General features: G+C 44.8%; 2 protein-coding genes across 2 annotated transcripts in view; both read left to right on the top strand.

Annotated features, from left to right (window-relative positions):
* KCNQ3 (potassium voltage-gated channel subfamily Q member 3) overlaps nucleotides 1–2,903 on the top strand; it is a 161,400-nt gene extending 158,497 nt beyond the window's left edge. Inside the window, exons 14-15 of the mRNA XM_082236029.1 lie at nucleotides 478–562; nucleotides 1,495–2,903. Coding sequence (XP_082092155.1) covers nucleotides 478–562; nucleotides 1,495–2,211 — 802 coding nt within the window. The 3' untranslated portion in view covers nucleotides 2,212–2,903. The remainder of the gene's footprint in view (nucleotides 1–477; nucleotides 563–1,494) is intronic.
* A 13,737-nt stretch (nucleotides 2,904–16,640) lies between these two features.
* The window catches only part of HHLA1 (HHLA1 neighbor of OC90), a 41,172-nt gene continuing 37,555 nt past the window's right edge, over nucleotides 16,641–20,257 (top strand). Inside the window, exon 1 of the mRNA XM_082235699.1 lies at nucleotides 16,641–16,783. The gene's annotated coding sequence lies outside the window, so the exon portion shown is untranslated. The remainder of the gene's footprint in view (nucleotides 16,784–20,257) is intronic.

The following is a 20,257-nucleotide window of genomic DNA, read 5'->3' as shown; positions in this document are numbered from 1 at the left end:
TCTTCAAAGGAGGACATGGTAAGCATTAGTTGGGCATGAGGGATGCACACAACATCTCAGCAGCCTCAGCACCGCTCAGTCCCAAAACCACATGCAACTCATTCAGGTTTCTGTGCTGCTCTTGCTCTGTGGCCAAGGAAGCACCTACAGAATGCACTGTCAAGCAGATCAGTTGTCATAGCAGCACGGACAGCTCCTGCTGAGCAGCATGCTCTGATGAGGTCTTGGAGCCTTTTGACTCCAGTCCTTCTCTCCTATGTTCTGCCTCCTTTGTTGGAGAACCTCAGGTGCTTAAAGGGCCAATCCCCTGGCCTGGAGAAGGCCACTTCTCCTTCATCCAATGGCCTTCCACCATGCCACATAAGACTGGTGAGGTAGTGTGGGAGGCACTTAATTCCTTGGGCCCAGAAGAAGTGGAAATATGAGTGAAAACAACAGCAAACGTTTTGCCTAAACTAGAGCCTTCTTTGCTTTTAGGAATGATCCGTATGTAGCCAAAGCATCGACAGTAGATCCTGAAGACCAAAGTATGATGGGCAAATTTGTCAGAGTTGAAAGACAGGTAAGGAATTCTCAGCTCTTCCCAAGTCTTCCCTATAACATGCACTTATAACATTTAACATGCCTATAGCAATATATATATGTGTGACATGGCTATAATGATGAGATTTTGTATATATATTTTGTACTGGTGACCATCTTTTTTGCTACAGTTGGCTGCAGAAGATGTGGAAAGGCTTAGGTGGAGACTCCAGACTTCCTTGAAGTTCGTGTTGAGTTTGCATCTGGCCCCAGTGACGCGCTGCTTTCCAGATGCACTGTTGGTCCAGCACTCGAAAGCAAAAATTGCTTCCCTCTGCCATACATGAAATACCACCCTCCTGATTGAACATGCTTACAGATTCCAAATGGCTAAAGTGAGCTATTGATAAGGGGACATGTAAACAAGCTCTTGGTACAAACTTGCTCCAAGAGAAGATGTAGAAACGTAGGTGAAAGCTCCTCTCTCCATCACAGCCTAACATGAAAACTCTGGGGGAAAGGGCTTATTTTCTGTGGTGGAGTACATGTTGTAGCTTATTCTGTGAAATCTTCCTGTTCAAAACTATAGAGAGTGGCTTCAAGTCAGTGTAGACTATGGCTAGTCTGGCCCTGTAGATCAAGTGTGGGGAATTACAACTCCTATCATCTCTGGTCATTGGCCATGCTTGCTGGCACTGATGAGAGTTGTAGTTGAGCAAGATCTGGGTGGCCAATGGTTCCCCACCCCTGGTCTAGAAGTTGCTGGACTACAACTCCCATCACCCCTGACTGTTGGGCATGCTGACTGAGGCTGATGGGAATTGGAGTTCCAACAAAATCTGCAGGGTCACAGGTTTCCATGGTCCTTGGTGGAGACCATGATGAGCTAGAGAGAACAATGGTTCCTTGCCGCATGTGATTGGATGGCCAATTGCTCATTGTCCTCCAGTCTGATAGGCTCTTCTCTTTCAGGTCCATGACATGGGGAAGAAATTGGATTTTTTGGTCGATATGCACATGCAGCATATGGAGCATCTCCAAGTCCAAGTGTGCCCTTCAAAAGAAACTGTGTCCGCAGCAGAGGATAACAGATATTCTGAACTGAAGTCCATCATTTACAAATATTCTGAGCCTTCTATTCATGAAATGCCTCCGAGTTTCCACCATGTACCGGTGAACAAAGTCCCCCCTTTTGGTTTCTCGACGCAGGGCTGCGACGTTGGCCCGCTCTCGTTGCCGTTGGGCGGTCAGAACTCCGGTAGGTGGCAGGCCATGCCGTTCTCAACTTCGTACGCTGAAAGGCCAACGGTTTTGCCTATACTCACCTTCATTGACCCCCACGTTTCCTACCGTTCCCCACCAGGAGACCTCCAGAGCCCCCACTCAGACAGAATCTCTTCCAGGCAGAAACATAGCCTGACGAGAGACAGCGACACTCCCTTATCCCTCCTCTCTGTCAACCACGAGGAACTCGAACGATCACCTAGCGGGTTCAGCATCTCCCAAGACAAGGATGACTTCCTTTTCGGGTCAAACGGGGGCTCAAGCTGGATGAAGGAGAAACGCTACTTGGCCGAGGGCGAAACGGACACGGATACTGACCCTTTTACCCCAAGTGGTTCCATGCCTCTTTCTTCGACAGGGGAGGGCTTCTCTGATTCAGTATGGACTCCGAGCAAGCCAGTTTAAAATTTATCCAGTGGGGGTGGGTTGGGGTGGGGTTGGAGTCACTGGCTGGCTTCTTCTCGTAATGTAAACATAAACTTTGTATATCTCACTATACACACCCAAAGCTTCCTAGCTCATAAACCAACACACACACACACACACAAATTTCACCAATGGCTGCAATGCATGCTGGTATTAGTGGTAGTCATCCTGCACCATTTCATACGGTCGGCTTAATGCGGTTTTCTTCATGCTGCCAAAACTAAGCGGTTTAGTTTTGAGCAATGGTTGTGCATGACTTTACACTATAAATGGTACAGATAATTTCTTCTGTGATTTTAAATAACAAAAACAAAACAAAAACAACCCATAGCAAAAATGGATGTTCTTCGGTATACCGAGGGCCGGGTCAACTCTGGGCACAAAAAGATATCCTAACAGTGGCACATGCTACATTTTTGTAAGCAGAGCAAAACCAAACACTAGGTTACAGAGCAATGCCCTTTTCAATATATATATGTGTGTCTGTATGTCTGTGGAATATTCCACCCTCCCATCCTGTCTTTCTGTACGTCGGTTTTCCAGTTTGCCGGCATCACTGTAATTCATTCTGTTCATCCAAATTTCCTTTGCTATATCCTTTTTTTAAAAAAAGAACCCTGAGGGTCTTTTAGTCCAACCCTGTGCAATATAGGAATCAGAGCTAAAGAATACCTGACGGATGTTTACCCAACCTTTGTTTAAAAACCTCAAATGAAGGAGATCCCAGCAACTTCTGAAGGAGTCCGTTTCGCTGTGGAACAGCTCTTACTGCCCTTTTTGATAACTGAACATTCTTCATGCCCCTTCTGGTAATGGTATATATACTTGAGAATGGTATATATACTTGGTAATGGTATATATACTATATATGAGAAATTATAGAGTGTAGGCACACTTTTCAATGAGAATTACATGTGCCCTAGCACTCTGGGTTGTGGCAGCCTTCCTATCACCTTGAGAGCATCCATCTCACTAAACTTGGTGGGTTTCTGACTCCTTAAATTCCATTAATTTAAACAGGATTTTAAGTGACCAAGGCTGCATTCACATGGCACTTTATTCCATTTTCTTTTTAAAAAATAATAATATATATTTTAATTAAATTTCCAATTTTATTTTTGCAAATTGACTTCAAATTAAATATTGACATTGTTCACGTATGGACTTCTCACCCACACCTCCAAAATGTATTTATCCAAACCTTTTCCCCGATGCATTAAATATCAAACCCTTATCTACTACAGAAATCCCTCTAATACAATTGCTTCATCATTTTTATTCCGCTACTCCAATCTCAAATCCTGCCTGTGATTTCATTTGCAGTGTTTTCCCCCCTCAAATGATCCCCCAAAGACCTCCATTCTTCTATTTTTAAAAAAATCCATCGTTTTGATCTCTTAATATTGCTGTCAGCTTTGCCGTTACCTCATATAGTCCATTACTTTTTAAAGTCATTCCTCCTTCGTTGGAAATGTCTCTCCTTTCCATTTTTGTGCATATAACATTCTGGCTGCCGTTGTCACATATAAATTACTTTATTCCATTTTCAGAACTTTCCCCTAACTGTTAAGCTCCGCATTGTATTTGAGCTTTCACGCAATGTGAAAGCTACTTCTGGAACTATTACGAAATTATAGCGCAAGGTTAATGCTAATTTCCATATTATTTGCTCCCAGGTCGTATATAATATGGAAATGAGTGCTAAATTGTGCTATGCTTCACTACAATCCCATTATGTTCCACTACAATTCTGGAGGTGGCTTTTGCACTGTGTGAAAGCTCAAGTATTCAGGCAACTCTCCATTTACGTTCCGAGTGAAATCCCACATCTTTGGGACACCACTGAAAAAGCCTGCAAGCACCACAATCACTCCCTCCAAACATCTTTGCTCAAACTCCCAACTCTCCCAAACCCTCCAAGTGTCCCTATTTTCCAATGATGTCCCTAATCTAGAGAAGCGATCCTGGTTTTTGATTTGATCCCAGAATGCCCCACTTTTCCATAGCACGTCCCTATTTTCATTGGAGAAATGGTGGACGGTATGGAGTTATCCAACCTCTGAGCCGTCTGAAGGCAGCCCTGTATAGGGAAGGCTTTTAAAAAGATGTTCAATGTTTCATTATAATTTTATATATGTTGGAGGACGTGGGTGGCACTATGGGTTAAACCACAGAGCCTAGGACTTGCCGATCAGAAGGTCGGCGGTTCGATTCCCTGCGACAGGGTGAGCTCCTGTTGCTCGGTCCCTGCTCCTGCCAACCTAGCAGTTCGAAAGCACGTCAAAGTGCAAGTAGATAAATAGGTACCACTCCGGTGGGAAGGTAAACGGTGTTTCCGTGCGCTGCTCTGGTTCACATGACCTAGAAGCTGTACGCCGGCTCCCTCAGCCAATAAAGCGAGATGAGTGCCACAACCCCAGAGTCGGCCACGACTGGACCTAATGGTCAGGGGCCCCTTTACCTTTTACCTATATATGTTGGAAGCTGCCCAGAGTGGCAGTAAGATGTGTAGGGTATAAATTAGGGAATGGGACATCCCTATTTTCATTGGAGAAATGTGGGAGGGTATGCTCTCCAAAGGCTGTTGCCATGGAATTGCACTTGCAAAGGCTCGTAGGATTGCTGGATCTTCTTTGAGGGTTGTTTTTGCTCCTTTTTGTGCCACTTCCAGGTTTGTGGTGATGTGCACCTGCACAGTCGGGCATGCCTTGAACGTGTGAAAACGGAGAGATGCCTATCATGCAGAAATGAACAGTTAGGCAAACGTGAAAATGAGATAAACTGTCATGTGAATGCAGCCCTGTCACATTTCATTACTTTATGATAGCAGACATGTTTGCTGCATTTATGCCAGTACTGGCTCTGTAGGGAACAGGTCACATGCCAAAGGGAAATGTGAGTCTACACCACTAGGACGGACACCCTATGGACATGCCCTGAGAAGCATGATCTGTGTTTCAGAGTTATGCTTCTCCCCTTCACAATCCTTGTAGAGAAAACCACAATACAGCAGCCAGATATTCCTCCATGGAGCGCAGGCCAGCTCTGAATCCCAGTGCGCTCTATGGTATTGGAGCACACAAGAGTGATCTTAGGTTCCATTGGTTTAAATGTGATTTCAGTGCATCCAGAATCTCCATCATTTATGATCAGTGTCCAGGGCAAGCATATATTGTGCAAAAGGAGTGCAGTGCAATATTTTGGAAGACCGAACAATCTATTAACAATATTTAGGAGAGAGATAACTCCAGTGAGACACGGCTTGGTACCCTTGACAAACTGAAGTAGAGCTCCTCCTACTTTTCTGCTCCTCCTAATATTACAAAACCCGGCACACAGCAAAGGATGTATCCTAATCCATCGGAGATCAGCAAAAAAAATGGCACTTTGTTTGAGTGGCACTGAAATTTCACATCACCGGTAAAATAGCCAACTTGGTATATCCAGGGCCCCTCATGCTTCTGTTTCCCCATCTGTAAAATGGGGTTAATTATACCTTGCCACGGAAGACTACGTGAGGCTCAGTTTGTCCACATCTGCCAAGCATTTTGAAATCAGTGGAAAGTCCATTGATATGTTTCCCTCCCTTTTACTACCTGTGTATGTTGTGGGGCACATTCGCAGGACCATTGGTAGGAAGAGAACGGTACTCATTTAGCGTCTTGCAGAGGAGTAAGGCTCGCTTCAGACGCTGGATGGACTGGTGAGGCAATGCATTTGGTGTGATGAGGGCAGATGCTCTTGCACTGCATACATCATGTAACATGCAGAGCGAGCATCTTTTTTTTTGCAGAACCTCATGTGCATTGCGGCTGTATGCACTCCCTCCCCACATTTTTTAAGGGAATAAGTCATGTGAATCAAGTCATTCTACACAACAGGCCTTTACACGGAACACCTTTAGGAACATAGAATGCTTCCTTATTACTAGGGCTATCTAACTCAGTACTGACAACTCTGACCGGCAGCTGCTCTCCAGGATCTCTCCTGCTACCTAATTCCTTTAACTGGAAATGGCCAGGATTTTCAACCTCTGCAGGAAGAACGTGTGCTCTGCCACTGAGCTGTGGTCCATCCCTTATTTCCATAAATGGGTGAAGGACATAGAACCATAGAATTGTAGAATTGTAGAGTTGGAAGGGACCCTGTGGATCATATAATTCAAACCCCTGCAATGCAGAAATATGGCAGGCCCATGCCAGCTCCTCTGACGATGTCATCATCCATGCTGTAAAAATCTGAAGCAAGCCTAGATCATGAGGCCACCTGAGCATCACTGTCAGCAGGCAACCTCTTTTGCAGGACTCACGGCAGGTGAACCATTTGTGAATGTGATGCCTTTTCCACCAGTTCTCATTGGAAAACTTCTCTCCTATGGACCATAATAATTGCAAGCGGGGGGGGAGGGGGAGATGCAGATACCATTTGGTGAGGATTGATCATGTCAGGAATTCTGGAAATTAAGGTTGGCAAAATGCTACCATTACCATCATGACAACAACTCGGACTCGGCCGATTCTATATACTGGTGCTGTCTTTCACAAGTGATACGAATGTGGAAGTGGTGTGTTTGCTGAATTTATGGTCACATGGGAAACCACCATTTTAAATGATCATGCTCAGAAATGTCATCCATTTCCTTTCAGCTACCTGAATTCCTTTTCCCCATGGTGGGTTTTAACAGGGCATTTCTTTGTCCCATCTTGGCCATAGAGAAGCTTAGCATGCCAGATCTCTCTTTTTTGGGGGGCGGGGGGAGCACACGACATCTCTCACACTACAAAAGAGCGGTAGTTGAATTTCCGAAGAGTGCAAAGCAATTAACGATTGATCATGTGGAACAGGGGCTGGCGCAGCCCATTGTGAAGAAAATGGGCTGTCCAAATCTGACAAGTGTTTCTTATTAATGCACCTAGCAAGTTTTCAAAACAGGGTGTCTGTTGTGGGTTGCCATATTTCAAAAAGTGAAAATCCAGATGCAAAAGTTGTTGAGCTATTTGGGAGGTGGGGGCAAAGCCATGGCAGCCCTAGTCTGTTGCTATGTGCCAACTCCCATCCGATCACTTTATTGTGTGTGAAAAATATGGCATCTCTACATGGCCTTAGATTAACCTTGCAAGCAGCACTGAGACCATGTGGGAGAGAACGCAAAAAAGAAAAACTTTATCAAAAGTACATTATATCCCTTGCAGGTTGGCAGAAAGGCTGATTCTATCGATGGTTGTCCTTGTTGTGGCTGCGGTAATATTTTCCTTACATATCCCACTAAGTTTAGCAAGATTATTATCCTGTTTTCATCCAGGAGTTGTGGAAGATTCAATCTGTTTTCTGTCCATGGTGACTTAAAAAAATCAACAACGGAGCAAGTCTTTTTTAACGGGTCAACTGAGAGCAGGTTTTGCATTGTTAGGCTGCTGCTGCTAAGAAGCTGCTTTGAATTGCTTCAGGTGACTGGCTGAGAAAATAGCTCAAGGGATTCAGCAACTGAACAAGTGCAATCAGGCTTAAAGAAAACGAAAACAAAAAATGAGCTTTTTTTAAAAAAAAATGGTGGCCCATCAGCTAAATAGCACTGCCACTTTGGAAACCAGGTGTATCTGCAAGAGCAGCATTAACTCATAGAATTGTAGAGATGGAAAGAACCTCAAGGGTCCTTTAGTCCAACCCCCTGCAATGCAGGAATCTCAGCTAAAGCATCCTGGACAGATGGCCAGCCAACCTCTTCTTAAAAACCTCCACAGAAGGAGAGTCCACAACCTCCAAGGGAGACTGTTCCACTGTCAAACAGCTCTTTCAGTCAAAAAGTTCTTCCTGATGTTTAGTCGGAATCTCCTTTCTTGCAACTTGAAGCCATTGGTTTGAGTCCTTCCTTCCAGAGCGGGAGAAAACAAGCTTGCTCCATCTTCCATGTGACGGCCCTTGAGATATTTGAAGATGGCTGACGTATCTCCTCTCAGTGTCCTCTTTTCCAGGCTGAACATGCCCAGCTCCTTCAACCGTTCCTCATCAGGCTTGGCTTCCAGACCCTTGATCATCTTGGCTGCCCTCCTCTGTTCCAGCTTGACAATATCCTTAAAATTGTGGCACCCAGAACTGGACACAGTATTCCACTCATGTTTCTCACAGGCATCTGGTTGGCAACTGAGAGAACAGATTGCTAGACTAGATAGGCCCAATCCAGAAGGCTCAATTTATGGTTTTTTATGTTCTTTGCGTGTGGCGCTGTGGGTAAAAGCCTCAGCGCCTAGGGCTTGCCGATTGAAAGGTCGGCGGTTCGAATCCCCGCGGCGGGGTGCGCTCCCGTTGTTCGGTCCCAGCGCCTGCCAACCTAGCAGTTCGAAAGCACCCTCGGGTGCAAGTAGATAAATAGGGACCGCTTACTAGCGGGAAGGTAAACGGCGTTTCCGTGTGCGGCTCTGGCTCGCCAGAGCAGCGATGTCACGCTGGCCACGTGACCCGGAAGTGTCTCCGGACAGCGCTGGCCCCCGGCCTCTTGAGTGAGTTGGGCGCACAACCCTAGAGTCTGTCAAGACTGGCCCGTACGGGCAGGGGTACCTTTACCTTTACCTTTATGTTCTTTGCATCAAAATGAATGGTGTGGATTTAATTATGTAATTATGTGAAACTCCATCACAGTGGACACTTACATTCAGTAAGATGAATAACATCAGAATTTGAACTGCAGTGGAATGAAAACATTGCTGTAGTTGACAGACATGGGTCAAACAAATATTGATGTTTTCTTACATTCCTAAACATTTTTTAATAATAAATTTTATTGTTTTCAAAAAATTTACATATATGCTTCAATACATAATAGATTTATCTTCTTTTGACTTCCCACCCCATTTTCCATGGTGTTTTTATCCCACCCCATGCTTTCTTTTTTCTATACCATAACATCAATATTGTATTCTTTAATTCCTTCTGTTGCCCATAATTCAAATCCTGCTCACGAGTTCATCATAGTGCAATATTTCCTTAAGTAGTCCAAAAAGGGCTTCCATTCTTCCACAGACTTGTCCCATTGATTTCAAAGCTTAGTCTAGGTTTCGTCCATTGTATTTTATAATTTGTTTGTTTGTGTGTTCATTGTTAGATCTACAGATTTGGACTGGGCAAATTTTAAAGGCAATGTGGCAAAATTGTTCCAACATTCTCTAGTTTGTTTACCTGACCACAGCCCCCCCCCCAAGTTAGCCTCTTAGTTCTTATTTAGGTAAAATTCAGGGAAGTCTCTAGCACTGATCTCAAAGGAGTTTTTAAAAATATGTGTTATGGCAGGACCATTTGTGTAGCAGGTCCAAGTTACCCATAGGATAGCAATCCATTAGGCCGACTGGGGCTGCTGGCAGATAAACAGCTCTGCCATCGGCTGAAACAGTGTCCTGAATTACGTGAGATCGTGCAAGTGTGCAAGATCTCATGCAATTTCAGTGAGATCTCATCCAAATCGGGTGGGATCACACCTGAAATTTGTGCTGATTCCAGCACTGCTTCTTTGCCAGTAGCTGAGGTGGCAGGATGGATGGAGAAGTGGTGCCAGGAGCTGTGAGGCAGTTGCAAGGCATCAATTCCTGCTTCACCTTGATGGGCAAAATGGGACACACCTCCCTGGATCTGACCCATGCTCACTTCTAAGGGATGGGAGTCATCATCATCAAATTTGACAGAGCTTATTTCTGAGTCAACGTGCTTAGGATTCGGCTGGGCTGCTAAGCAAATGCTACATTATAAACTCCACCTTCTTGCAGGTAGGGCTGTAAAGTACATCAAACTCATTGGGACCTGCCTCTAAGGAAATCCTCCAACTTTTTCTGCTGAAGGCAGAAAGTGGTGGTGTTGGGTAATGTGTTTCTTTCAGCCTCAGCGACTCTGGTTGTCGTTTTCTTTTAAATCTCCCCTCCCCATTGAAAACAATGGTAGAAAATGACCAGCACCAGCTGGTGGCTAATTGGGCTCGAAGTTCTCAGGTTTTTTGGGGGGGATCCAGTAGATCCAAGGCCACATCTGTCCCCGAAGGTCCCATGTACTGCTGGCCGAAACCCCGTTGGCCTTTGGATTTATGCCTGCATAATTCTCTAAACATATTTGGCGTCTCTGCCCACCAACCTGCTAGTGACACCTCTCTGTCTCATCCTGGCCAGATTAGGATTGCGTTGTAAGGTTACTGTCCAAGGCAGTGTTCTTCAGCCTTGGCTCCCCAGACTACAACTCCCATGTTTCATTGCTGTTTGGCTAAGTTGGCTGAGGATGATGGGAGCTGGAGTGCATGCCGTCTGATGGGTACCATGTTTGGGAAGGCTGGTCTAGGGATAGACAACTGGTGGTCTGGAAGTTTGATCCAAGGACTCCAGATTCTTTCTCTCCATAGACAGCCAGAGGACTCTGTCACAGGGCACTTCTTGATGCTGCTGCTGCAATTATTATATTGATAAAACAGACAAAGCCAGTAGGCACTGTACAACGAGGGTGGCTAACTCTTTAGGCTACAAGGGCTGCATTCAACCTTCTCCTGCATGCCATTGATGGAAGGAGCATCTCTTAGGTCTGCAGAGATCAGCTAAGGAATGGCATATCATTGCCCCCTCTTGCCAAATGATCATTCCAATGACTGGGGAGGGGCCATTTTGTATGCTCATCAAGGTGCCCACCTCAGCACTAAGTCTTGGCTGTTTCTATCTCCTTTCCCCTGCTGCTGTTGTCAAAATCAATGAGATCTTGGGCAGCCAAAAATAAAAATAAAACCTTCTTGCAGGATCGGGGGCAGGGGCAGATCAGGTTGCCAAACTATGGGTGTTAACTAGTCTCTCCAGCTGTACCGTAAATATAAATATAGAAATAAATAAGGACAGCCCTCTTCTTAACAAGCAAAGTTTACAATCAAAATGTGTTGACATATACAGTCGTACCTTGGTTTTTGAACAGCTTAGTTCACAAACAACTTGGAACCCAAACACAGCAAACCTGGAAGTACCGTATTTTTTGCTCTATAAGACGCACCCGAACTAGTTTTTTGAGGAGGAAAACAAGAAAAAAAATATATTCTGAATCAAATGTTGTTGAAGTGGCTTTGCGCGGCTATCCCTGAAGCCAGAACAGCAAGAGGGATTGCTGCGCAGCTCTCCCTCTTGCTGTTCTGGCTTCAGCGATAGCTGCGCAGCCTGTTTTCGCTCCATAAGACGCACACACATTTCCCTTTACTTTTAGGAAGGAAAAAGTGTGTCTTATAGAGCAAAAAACACGGTAGGTGTTCTGGTTTGCAAACTTTGCCTCAGAAGCTGAACGTCCAGCATGGCTTCCACAGCTTCTGACTGGCTGCAGGACACTCCTGCGGTGAATCGGAAGCCTCGGCTTGGTTTCCGAACATTTTGGAAGTCAAATGGACTTCCGGAACGCATTCTGTTTGAAAACCAAGGCACAACTGTACATTGGTGGTGTGCAAGGGTGTGTCAAAGAAGGCTTTGCTTCTATCTAGACTGCCATGGAGATAAGCCACAGCGCCAGCTTGTGATAGGACCAGAACCAATATTTGCTGCCCCTTCAGACATTGCTTGATTCAAAATACAAACGCCTGTGAAAAATGAATTGCTGATTGGGTACTCCAAACGAGGCTCCGGCCACCTCTGGACTATGCATTTGAAGCACTAGTGTACCACTCCAAGGGATCTTGAGAGTTTGCAAAGAGTGACAATTCCCAGAGTGGCTGAACAACCAATCCCTCTGGCCAGGGAACTCTGTGAGCTGTAGCTCTGTGAAGGGAACAGGGAGTCTCCTAACATCTCTCAGCACCCCAACAAACTAGAGTTCCCAGGGGATGCCGTGATAGTTTAAAGTGGTAGGATGATGCTTTAAATGTTCTGTTGGAGATGGAGCCCCTCTTTTTTTAAAAAAAGCACTTTGTAAACCCACCTCACCCATGCACCAACGTGCCGCCCAGTTATATGATCAATTGCATTTTGTTTTCTAGCTTAGAGCCTCTTGTTCTTCTAACTTGTAATTGTGCCTTGCTCATTCAGATAATTTCTCCACGCTACAACAGATGCTCTTCAGATCCGGGCTGACAAGGGAAACACAACTTTTATACAAGTGGCCTTCAGAGCTCTTTCTAATATCATTTAATGTAATTTTTAAACGGTTATGTGTAATTTATATTCCAGCACTGTCCAACATTTGAACAACTTTAATATGTTGATTTCAATGTGTTATATATACATATATATATATAAATATATATATATTATGCAAATAATACTTCTTACCTGTTTTTTTTAATTTATGTTCTGTCTTTAAAAAGAAAATATACAACCTGCACCACTTATTAATAAATGAATAGAAATTTCAATTACTGGTCGTGTACGAAGAATTCATTTCAAAATGCGTTCTGACTAGAGCGGCGAGCTGCCTTGGTCAGAAAATGAATGAGGCCATTTACGGTGTCGCATTTGCATCTTCCAAAAGCCTTGAAAAGTTTTCTAAGTACAGTGGTACCTCTGGTTAAGGACTAAATTCATTCTGGAGGTCCATTCTTAACCTGAAACTGTTCTTAACCACTTTAGCTAATGGGGCCTCCCGCTGCCACTGTGCTGCCGCCGCACGATTTCTGTTCTCATCCTGAAGCAAAGTTCTTAAACTGAGGTACTATTTCTGGGTTAGCGGAATCTGTAACCTGAAGTGTCTGCAACCTGAAGCGTCTGTAATCCGAGGTACTACTGTATTTAAGAGAACATGCAAAGCCTTGAAAAAGTTTCTTTAAGTGCTTTCTCAAGACATTTTGGCACCCAAGGTGAAGCACACAATATCCACCCCACCAAGGAAGAAGCGGTGAGTGAAGATCTAGGAACGAGGGTGCAAGGAGACCAGCGATGTCCCCTATTGAAGTAGCTTCGGGATGAATATTTTCAGGTTGCGCTCCGTGGTGATCCGGAAGTAATGGAGTGTGTTACTTCTGGGTTTCGCCGCTCGCGCATGTGCAGACGCTCAAAATGACATCACGTGCATGCACAGAAGCGGCGAAACGTGGCCCACGCACACGCAGGCGCAGGTGCACAGTCACATGTTACGTTCACTTCAGGATGCAAGCGGGGCTCCGGAACGGATCCCGTTCGCATCCAGAGGTACCACTGTACTCCTTCCTTCTCCAAATGCCTGCATTCACTAATGTGAATTTTTCAGGGAATGTAGCATCACACACACACACACACACAGAGAGAGAGAGAGAGAGAGAGAGAGAGAGAGAGAGAGAGACTATTTGATAATATAACAATCGCCTTGCTAGATAAGACCTACAGTCTGTCTGCAGCAGACACATACCTCTCTGAATCTCCTAAGTAGGGCATGATGTAGAAAACATTTTTCTGTGGTTTGTCCACAAGGGGTTTACTGCCCCGAGAGATGGAGGCTCTACGGCTTCTTTTTTTGCTTCTTTCCTTAGCAATTGGTCAAAAGATTCCTGCTGGGAAGTTAAACTATAGCCCTGAGAAAGTTCCTTGCATAATTCATCTGAGCTGTGCTTTCACAGAAAATGTATTATTGCCCCAAATAAAGCTTTTTGTATGCTGGTTGGAGCAGAACAATACAGTGATTTAGCTGAGCATCGCCTTGCAGGGAGGCACATCTGAAATTGCACTGCCCCAAGATGAAATGGCCGTGTGATGTATGTCCTGCTGAAAGTCAAATTATCTCCGCATCCAAACATCAAACGGTTTGGATGGTGGCCCAGGGAACACCTTTATCTCTCAGTTAGAGAGTCTTGTGATAGATCATTCTCCCAGGCCCTTTCATTCCAGTATGATTGATGAAATATCAAGCAGCGGTCAATGGCAACAAAACCTCCAGCAGGGGAGGAAGCAGAAATCTGAGGAATTAATTTCTTCAAGTACCTTCATTGAACCTACAGTCTAGAACTGAGGCAGTCAATGTGATGCCCTCCAGATTTTGTTGGACTACAACTCCCATAATCCCTGACCTTTGACCATGCTGGGTGGGTCTGATGGGAGTTGGCACCCAGTAACATCTGAAGCTACTGTGTGACCGACCCCTGGACTGAACCCAAAGAGATAAACAGCAGAAATGCACTTCACGTCTGTGTCAGGAGCTTGGCCTACACATGAGTAGGACCCTGGTAGAGACACATGCCCGACTGGCATGTTCTCTCCCTCCTGGTCAATCGTTTTGGAGCTTCAAAAGCTTTCTTCAGCCCAAACATCACAGCAACCGATGCCAACCGACACCGGCACACTTGGGGATCCGCAGATTTTGCGCATCAAGCGTAACGGACCTCAGCAACTCAGCATTTTGGCTGATCTACTTATATGCAAATAAACACACACAGAGCACTGCAACATGGCTCCCTCTCTCTCTAGCATCAGACAGCAAAGAGAAAAAGAACATAGGACAATAGTCCCACTTCATGGAACACAGTAACACAAACACCCTGTCCACGCCACTTCCCACTCTGTGGAGTCAAAACGTATACCGTCATGTGATAGACAACAATCCCATGACTACAATCATGGAGCAGGAATTCTAACAGTCTGACGGATCTTCAGATCTGGTAAAACCAAGCCCTTCACATTGGGCAGAATTAAGCACATAACTGGCTGGATTCAAGCCTGTGCAGCTGAATATCCATCAGACCCAAAACAGTCCTCTGTATGCATAAGATAATGGTGAACCCACCATTAAAAACATCTGTCTTCCTGGGATCAGCTCACTGCAGGCAGATCTCCCCTATCATGTGTCATCTGACAGTTAAAAGAGACAGTGTAGCATAATGGTTAGAGTGTTGGGCTAGGATCTGGGAGACCAGGGTTCAAATCCCCGCTCAGCCATGAAGCTCACTGGATGACCAGTCACCATCTCTTAGCCTAGCCTACCTCACAGGGTTGTGGGGAGGATTCATAGCTGTCAATGTTTCCCTTTTTTAAAGGGAAATCCCCTTATTCCGAATAGGATACCTCACAAGAAAAGGGAAAAGTTGACAGCTATGAATGGGAGGAGGAGAAGCAGGCACACCACTTTGAGATCCTTGGAAGATAAAGGTAGTATATAAATGTAATTAACAACAATAACATACAGAGAGGCGTGTAGGCAAAAAGATTCCTGCATTGCAGGGGGTTGGGCTAGACGACCGCCGTGGCCGCTTCTGACTCTGCAATTATATGCTTCTGCGATTCAGTTGGTGCAATGTTTCAGAAGCTGCAAATGAGGTGGGTCTGCCAATACGCGCTTAACTGAGTCAAATTCCCCTCCTGATTACACACCTGGTAGTATACAATGGGAATAATAATAATAATAATAATAATAATAATACTAATAATGGTTTATTACATACCCCGCCCATCTGGCTGGGTTTCCCTAGCCACTCAGGATGGCTCCCAACAGAATATTAAAAACACCATAAAACATCAAACATTAAAAACTTCCCTAAACATGGTTGCCTTCAGATGTCTTCTAAGAATCAGATAGTTGTTTATTTCCTTGACATTGGATGGGAGGGCTTTCCCCAGGGCGGGCACCACTACTGAAAAGGCCCTCTGCCTGGTTCCCTGTAACCTCACTTTTTGCAGTGAGGGAACCGCCAGAAAGCCCTCGGAGCTGGACCTCCGTGACCAGGCTGAATGATGGGGGTGGAGACGCTCCTTCAGGTATACTGGGCTGAGGCCATTTAGGGCTTTAAAGATCAGCACCAACACTTTGAATTGTGCTCGGAAATGTACTGCGAGCCAATGTAGGTCTTTCAGGACCGGTGTTATGTGGTCTCGGCAGCCACTCCCTGTCATCAGTCTAGCTGCCGTATCCTGGATTAATTGCAGTTTCCGAGTCATCTTCAAAGGTAGCCTCACGTAGAGCACATTGCAGTAGTACATGCAAGAGATAACTAGAGCATGTACCACTCTGGGGAGACAGTCCACGGGCAGGTAGGGTCTCAGCCTGCGTATCAGAGGGAGCTGGTAGACAGCTGCCCTGCACATAGAATTGACCTGAGCATCCATGGACAGCTGTGAGTCCAAAATGACCCCCAGGCTGTGCACCTGGTCCTTCAGGGACACAGTTACCCCATTCAGGACCAGGAAGTCCTCCACACCTGCCCGCCCCCAGTACTTCTGTTTTGTCAGGATTCAGAATTAATGCAAAGCACTAACACAGAGGGAGTCATTTTCTGCAGTCAACCTCTCTTTGTTCCAGAAGGGATGTTCCTTTATGACACTAAGAGGGCCTGTCTCTTTAAATGTTGGAGAAACAATCCTCTCAATTCTACTTTTCAGGGAAAGTAATTACTGCCAAAAGTGGCTTCACATCGCACCTTGCTATGTCATCCCACTAAGGGATTCACTCCAGTTCGTGCCACAAGCACTTTTTGCTTGCCTTTCACTTCCTCCATCCCATGGAGACTGACATTTCTCTTTTTCCACCGGCTTATCTTTTAAAAACAAGGTTATCGAGCCTGTCCATTCGCAGCTTAGTCACCTTTCATCAAAAGGAGTGAGATAACCTTTTGGCTGAGTACTCTTGCAAGGGCTTTATCAACACCATCCACAGAAGCCAGGTGAGTTAAACTAAAAGATACATAGATATGGAGAGAGAGAGAGAGAGAGAGAGAGAGAGAGAGAGAGAGAGAGACCGAGACCCTGGATAGTTTCAGCATAAATATAGCCCTTTTTGAAAAGCTTTAAAAAAACAACAACAGCAACACAAAACCCTCCTCTAATAATGGACCAGACAGAATGCTAAACGTTAACAAGCTAGGATTAGCGATCAAGAAAATAATTTCTTTTCTAATTTGCAGTATTTCTAATTTGCAGTATATATATAAATATTTGAAGTCAGCTTCAGATCTGAGACAGCGGCCTTTTGCCGCTTGGAAATGAGCTGAAACAGGAAGAGTCGCAAAACAAGAGATCTCTCTGTGTTCTTTGCATTTGCAGTAATTCCTTGTGTATTGCTACTGATAAAAGCAGGGGGAACACCTGATACCTGATTTGACATTACTGGCAACACACAAAAAGGAGAACATTATAAGTTACTTGTCGTGCTAAATGGTGCACGTGAACCGTGGCTAGTGTTTTTGTTAACTCGGGTCGGAGCAATGAAAAGGCACTTAATCCTGATTAAATGGTCTGACTATGGATGATCAAACAGGTTATAAATTGATATATTTGGAACGAAGCTATCTTTTCCCTGCTGAAGCTAATGGCCCAGTCCCCTTCATGAACCTTAAATGTGTTAGAAAATAAATGTTTTGTTGAGTTCAGGCTTGGCGTCAAAATAATAGCGTGTCATAGAAATGCCACACATATTAGCAAAACAAAATGGAAAACGTTCCTTGAATGTTCTATTAGTATGTTATCTGATAATGATTTTTTAAAGCGGAATGAAATTGTGGGTGTGGGGCTGGACTTCAAAAGTCATCATTAACAGCGTCTCTCCTTAGATGCTCAGCAGTAGAAACTGCTACAGAAGAGGTTTTAAAATATTAGTGATGAGCTTACTGAATAGTTTCAAAATGCAAGGGATTGTATTTGGCCAAATGTTGCTGAGTTATTTTATGTATTTATTCGCTTGCTCGTTAGAGAGTCTTGCATCCTTCCCCACCTGTGATCTGGAGCTCAGGACAGCTAAAAATTAATAGATAGATAATTATACAAAACGCCGCTTTCAGTTAAACTGCAAAGTCATAACAGCAACAATGGATCAGCAAATAGTATCAGTAAAACTACATCTAAAAATAGCTTGCCCTATTGTGCAAACAGCTAGCCAGAATGAAAATATCTTCAGTAGGCTTAGGCAGGGACAAAATCAGTCTTTAATCTGGATGGGAGATCACTGGGACTTCTATGTATGTAGAATAATAATAATAATAATAACAATAATGAATTTAACATGCTTTCTAATAAATAACAAAAATGGGTTTTATCCAATGTTAGTGAAAACAGAGTAGACCTTAGTCCAGAGCTTTCCAAACTGTTCATGTTGGGGACACGCTTTTTAGACATGCATCATTCTGCGATGCAGTCATTCAGTTTTATTAGCAAACCAGAGGTTAAACTAACCCCTTTTCCAGCCCCAGGAGTAGCGCAGGGAGCATTCGCACGACACACCTACACACTGCAGCCAACACACTAACGTGTCATGACACAGTTTGAAAAGCTCTGCCGTAGGCATTTCCATTCATTTCAGTGGGACTCCATCTAGCCCAAACCCCTGCAATGCAGGAATATGCAACTGTCGCATGTAGGGATCGAACCTGTAACCTTGACCTTATCAGCACCATGCGCTAAGCAAATGGGCTATCCAGGCTTTGCAAAGCTACCAAGCAGAAGAATTTGTTTTGAGGCTGTGAAGGTCCTGAGTGAGTGTCTGGAGGTGGTTGGAGGATGGGTGGCAGCTAACGGATTGAGGTTGAATCCTGACAAGACAGAAGTGCTGTTCTTGGGGCACAGGGGGCAGGCTGGTGTGGAGCACTCCCTGGTCCTAATGGGGTAACTGTGCCCCTGAAGGACCAGATGTGCAGCCTGGGAGTCATTTTGGACTCACGGCTGTCCATGGAGGTGCAGGTTAATTCTGTGTCCAGGGCAGCTGTCTACCAACTCCATCTGGTACGCAGACTGAGACCCTACCTGCCCACAGACTGCGGGCAGCTAGACTGGAACACCCTCCCAGCAGATGTCAAGGAAATCAACAACTATTTTACTTTTAAAAGACAACTGAAGGCGGCCCTGTTTAGGGAAGTTTTTAATGTCTGATGCTGTATTGTTTTTAATATTCAGTTGGAAGCCGCGCAGAGTGGCTGAGGAAACCCAGCCAGATGGGCGGGGTATAAATAAAAAAATATTATTATTATTAGAACTGGGATGAGCTCGCAGCCCTTCTACACAATAGGTAAAGGTAAAGGGACCCCAGACCATTAGGTCCAGTCGTGACCGACTCTGGGGTTGCGGCGTTCATCTCGCTTTATTGGCCAAGGGAGCTGGCGTACAGCTTCTGGGTCATGTGGCCAGCATGACTAAGTTGCTTCTGGCGAACCAGAAACACTGTTTACCTTCCTGTCGGAGTGGTACCTATTTATCTACTTGCACTTTGGTGTGCTTTTGAACTGCTAGGTTGGCAGGAGCAGGGACCAAGCAATGGTAGCTCACCCTGTCACAGGGATTCGAACCGCCGACCTTCTGATCGGCAAGTCCTAGGCTCTGTGGTTTAACCCACAGCGCCACTCGTGTCCATTCTACACAATAGTCCATTCTTAATTGTCCCCCACGATTTCTGTACTAGAGTGGGGGATGAGTTTTCTGCCATCCTTGCCGATCTACTGCAAATCTTTCCCTTCTGCCCACTCCTGCTCTAGGGATCTTGGGTGGGGCAGGAGAAAAGCCATGAGAAAAGACAATTCACACACCAACAAAACATTCAAAAGCTATGCCCCCAAAGCAAAAAATTGTGACAATGAAACTGGGAATTGTCCCTGGTAAATAAGGGCTGATGGAGACCTGGGAATAACTTGAGAAGCAGTAATGAATCTCATGGGAACTGGTATCTTGTCACGGAATACAATCACCCACAAACTCCATTTGAATAATCTTAATATATTCAAAGAGCTCCTTTCTCTTTTCTTTCTGTGTTGCTCAGTACAGCTCCCCACCAGTTTGAACGTACAATCAGAACTCTTGAATCCGGGTTGGAAAATTGCTTGGACATATGAGAAACGTTTCCTTTTATCCGTGACCATGTGTTGAACCAAACTGCTAATGACGGCCGGATGGCTGACAGACCGGTTCATTCTTCCATGCAATATTAATAGACATCAAAGGCATTTGTCTTCCTTTTATCCTTCGTCCATTCCAAAATGTTGCAATAATGCAGAGGCTCGGGTAATTGTCCGCCCAAACAGGGAGGCTATTTTGCAGATACGACACAAAACCATCCCAATGCGGGGTTTCTAATTTGGCCCAGCCATGTGATCTTCTGACACCATTTTGGCCTCCTGGAAAAGTCAAGAGCAGCTCAGCCATTGGGTGTGGCTTTT

Source organism: Podarcis vaucheri (genome assembly GCF_965113315.1).
Source record: "Podarcis vaucheri genome assembly, chromosome: 8".
Taxonomy (NCBI): domain Eukaryota; kingdom Metazoa; phylum Chordata; class Lepidosauria; order Squamata; family Lacertidae; genus Podarcis; species Podarcis vaucheri.
This window is presented reverse-complemented; position numbering and strand designations above follow the sequence as displayed.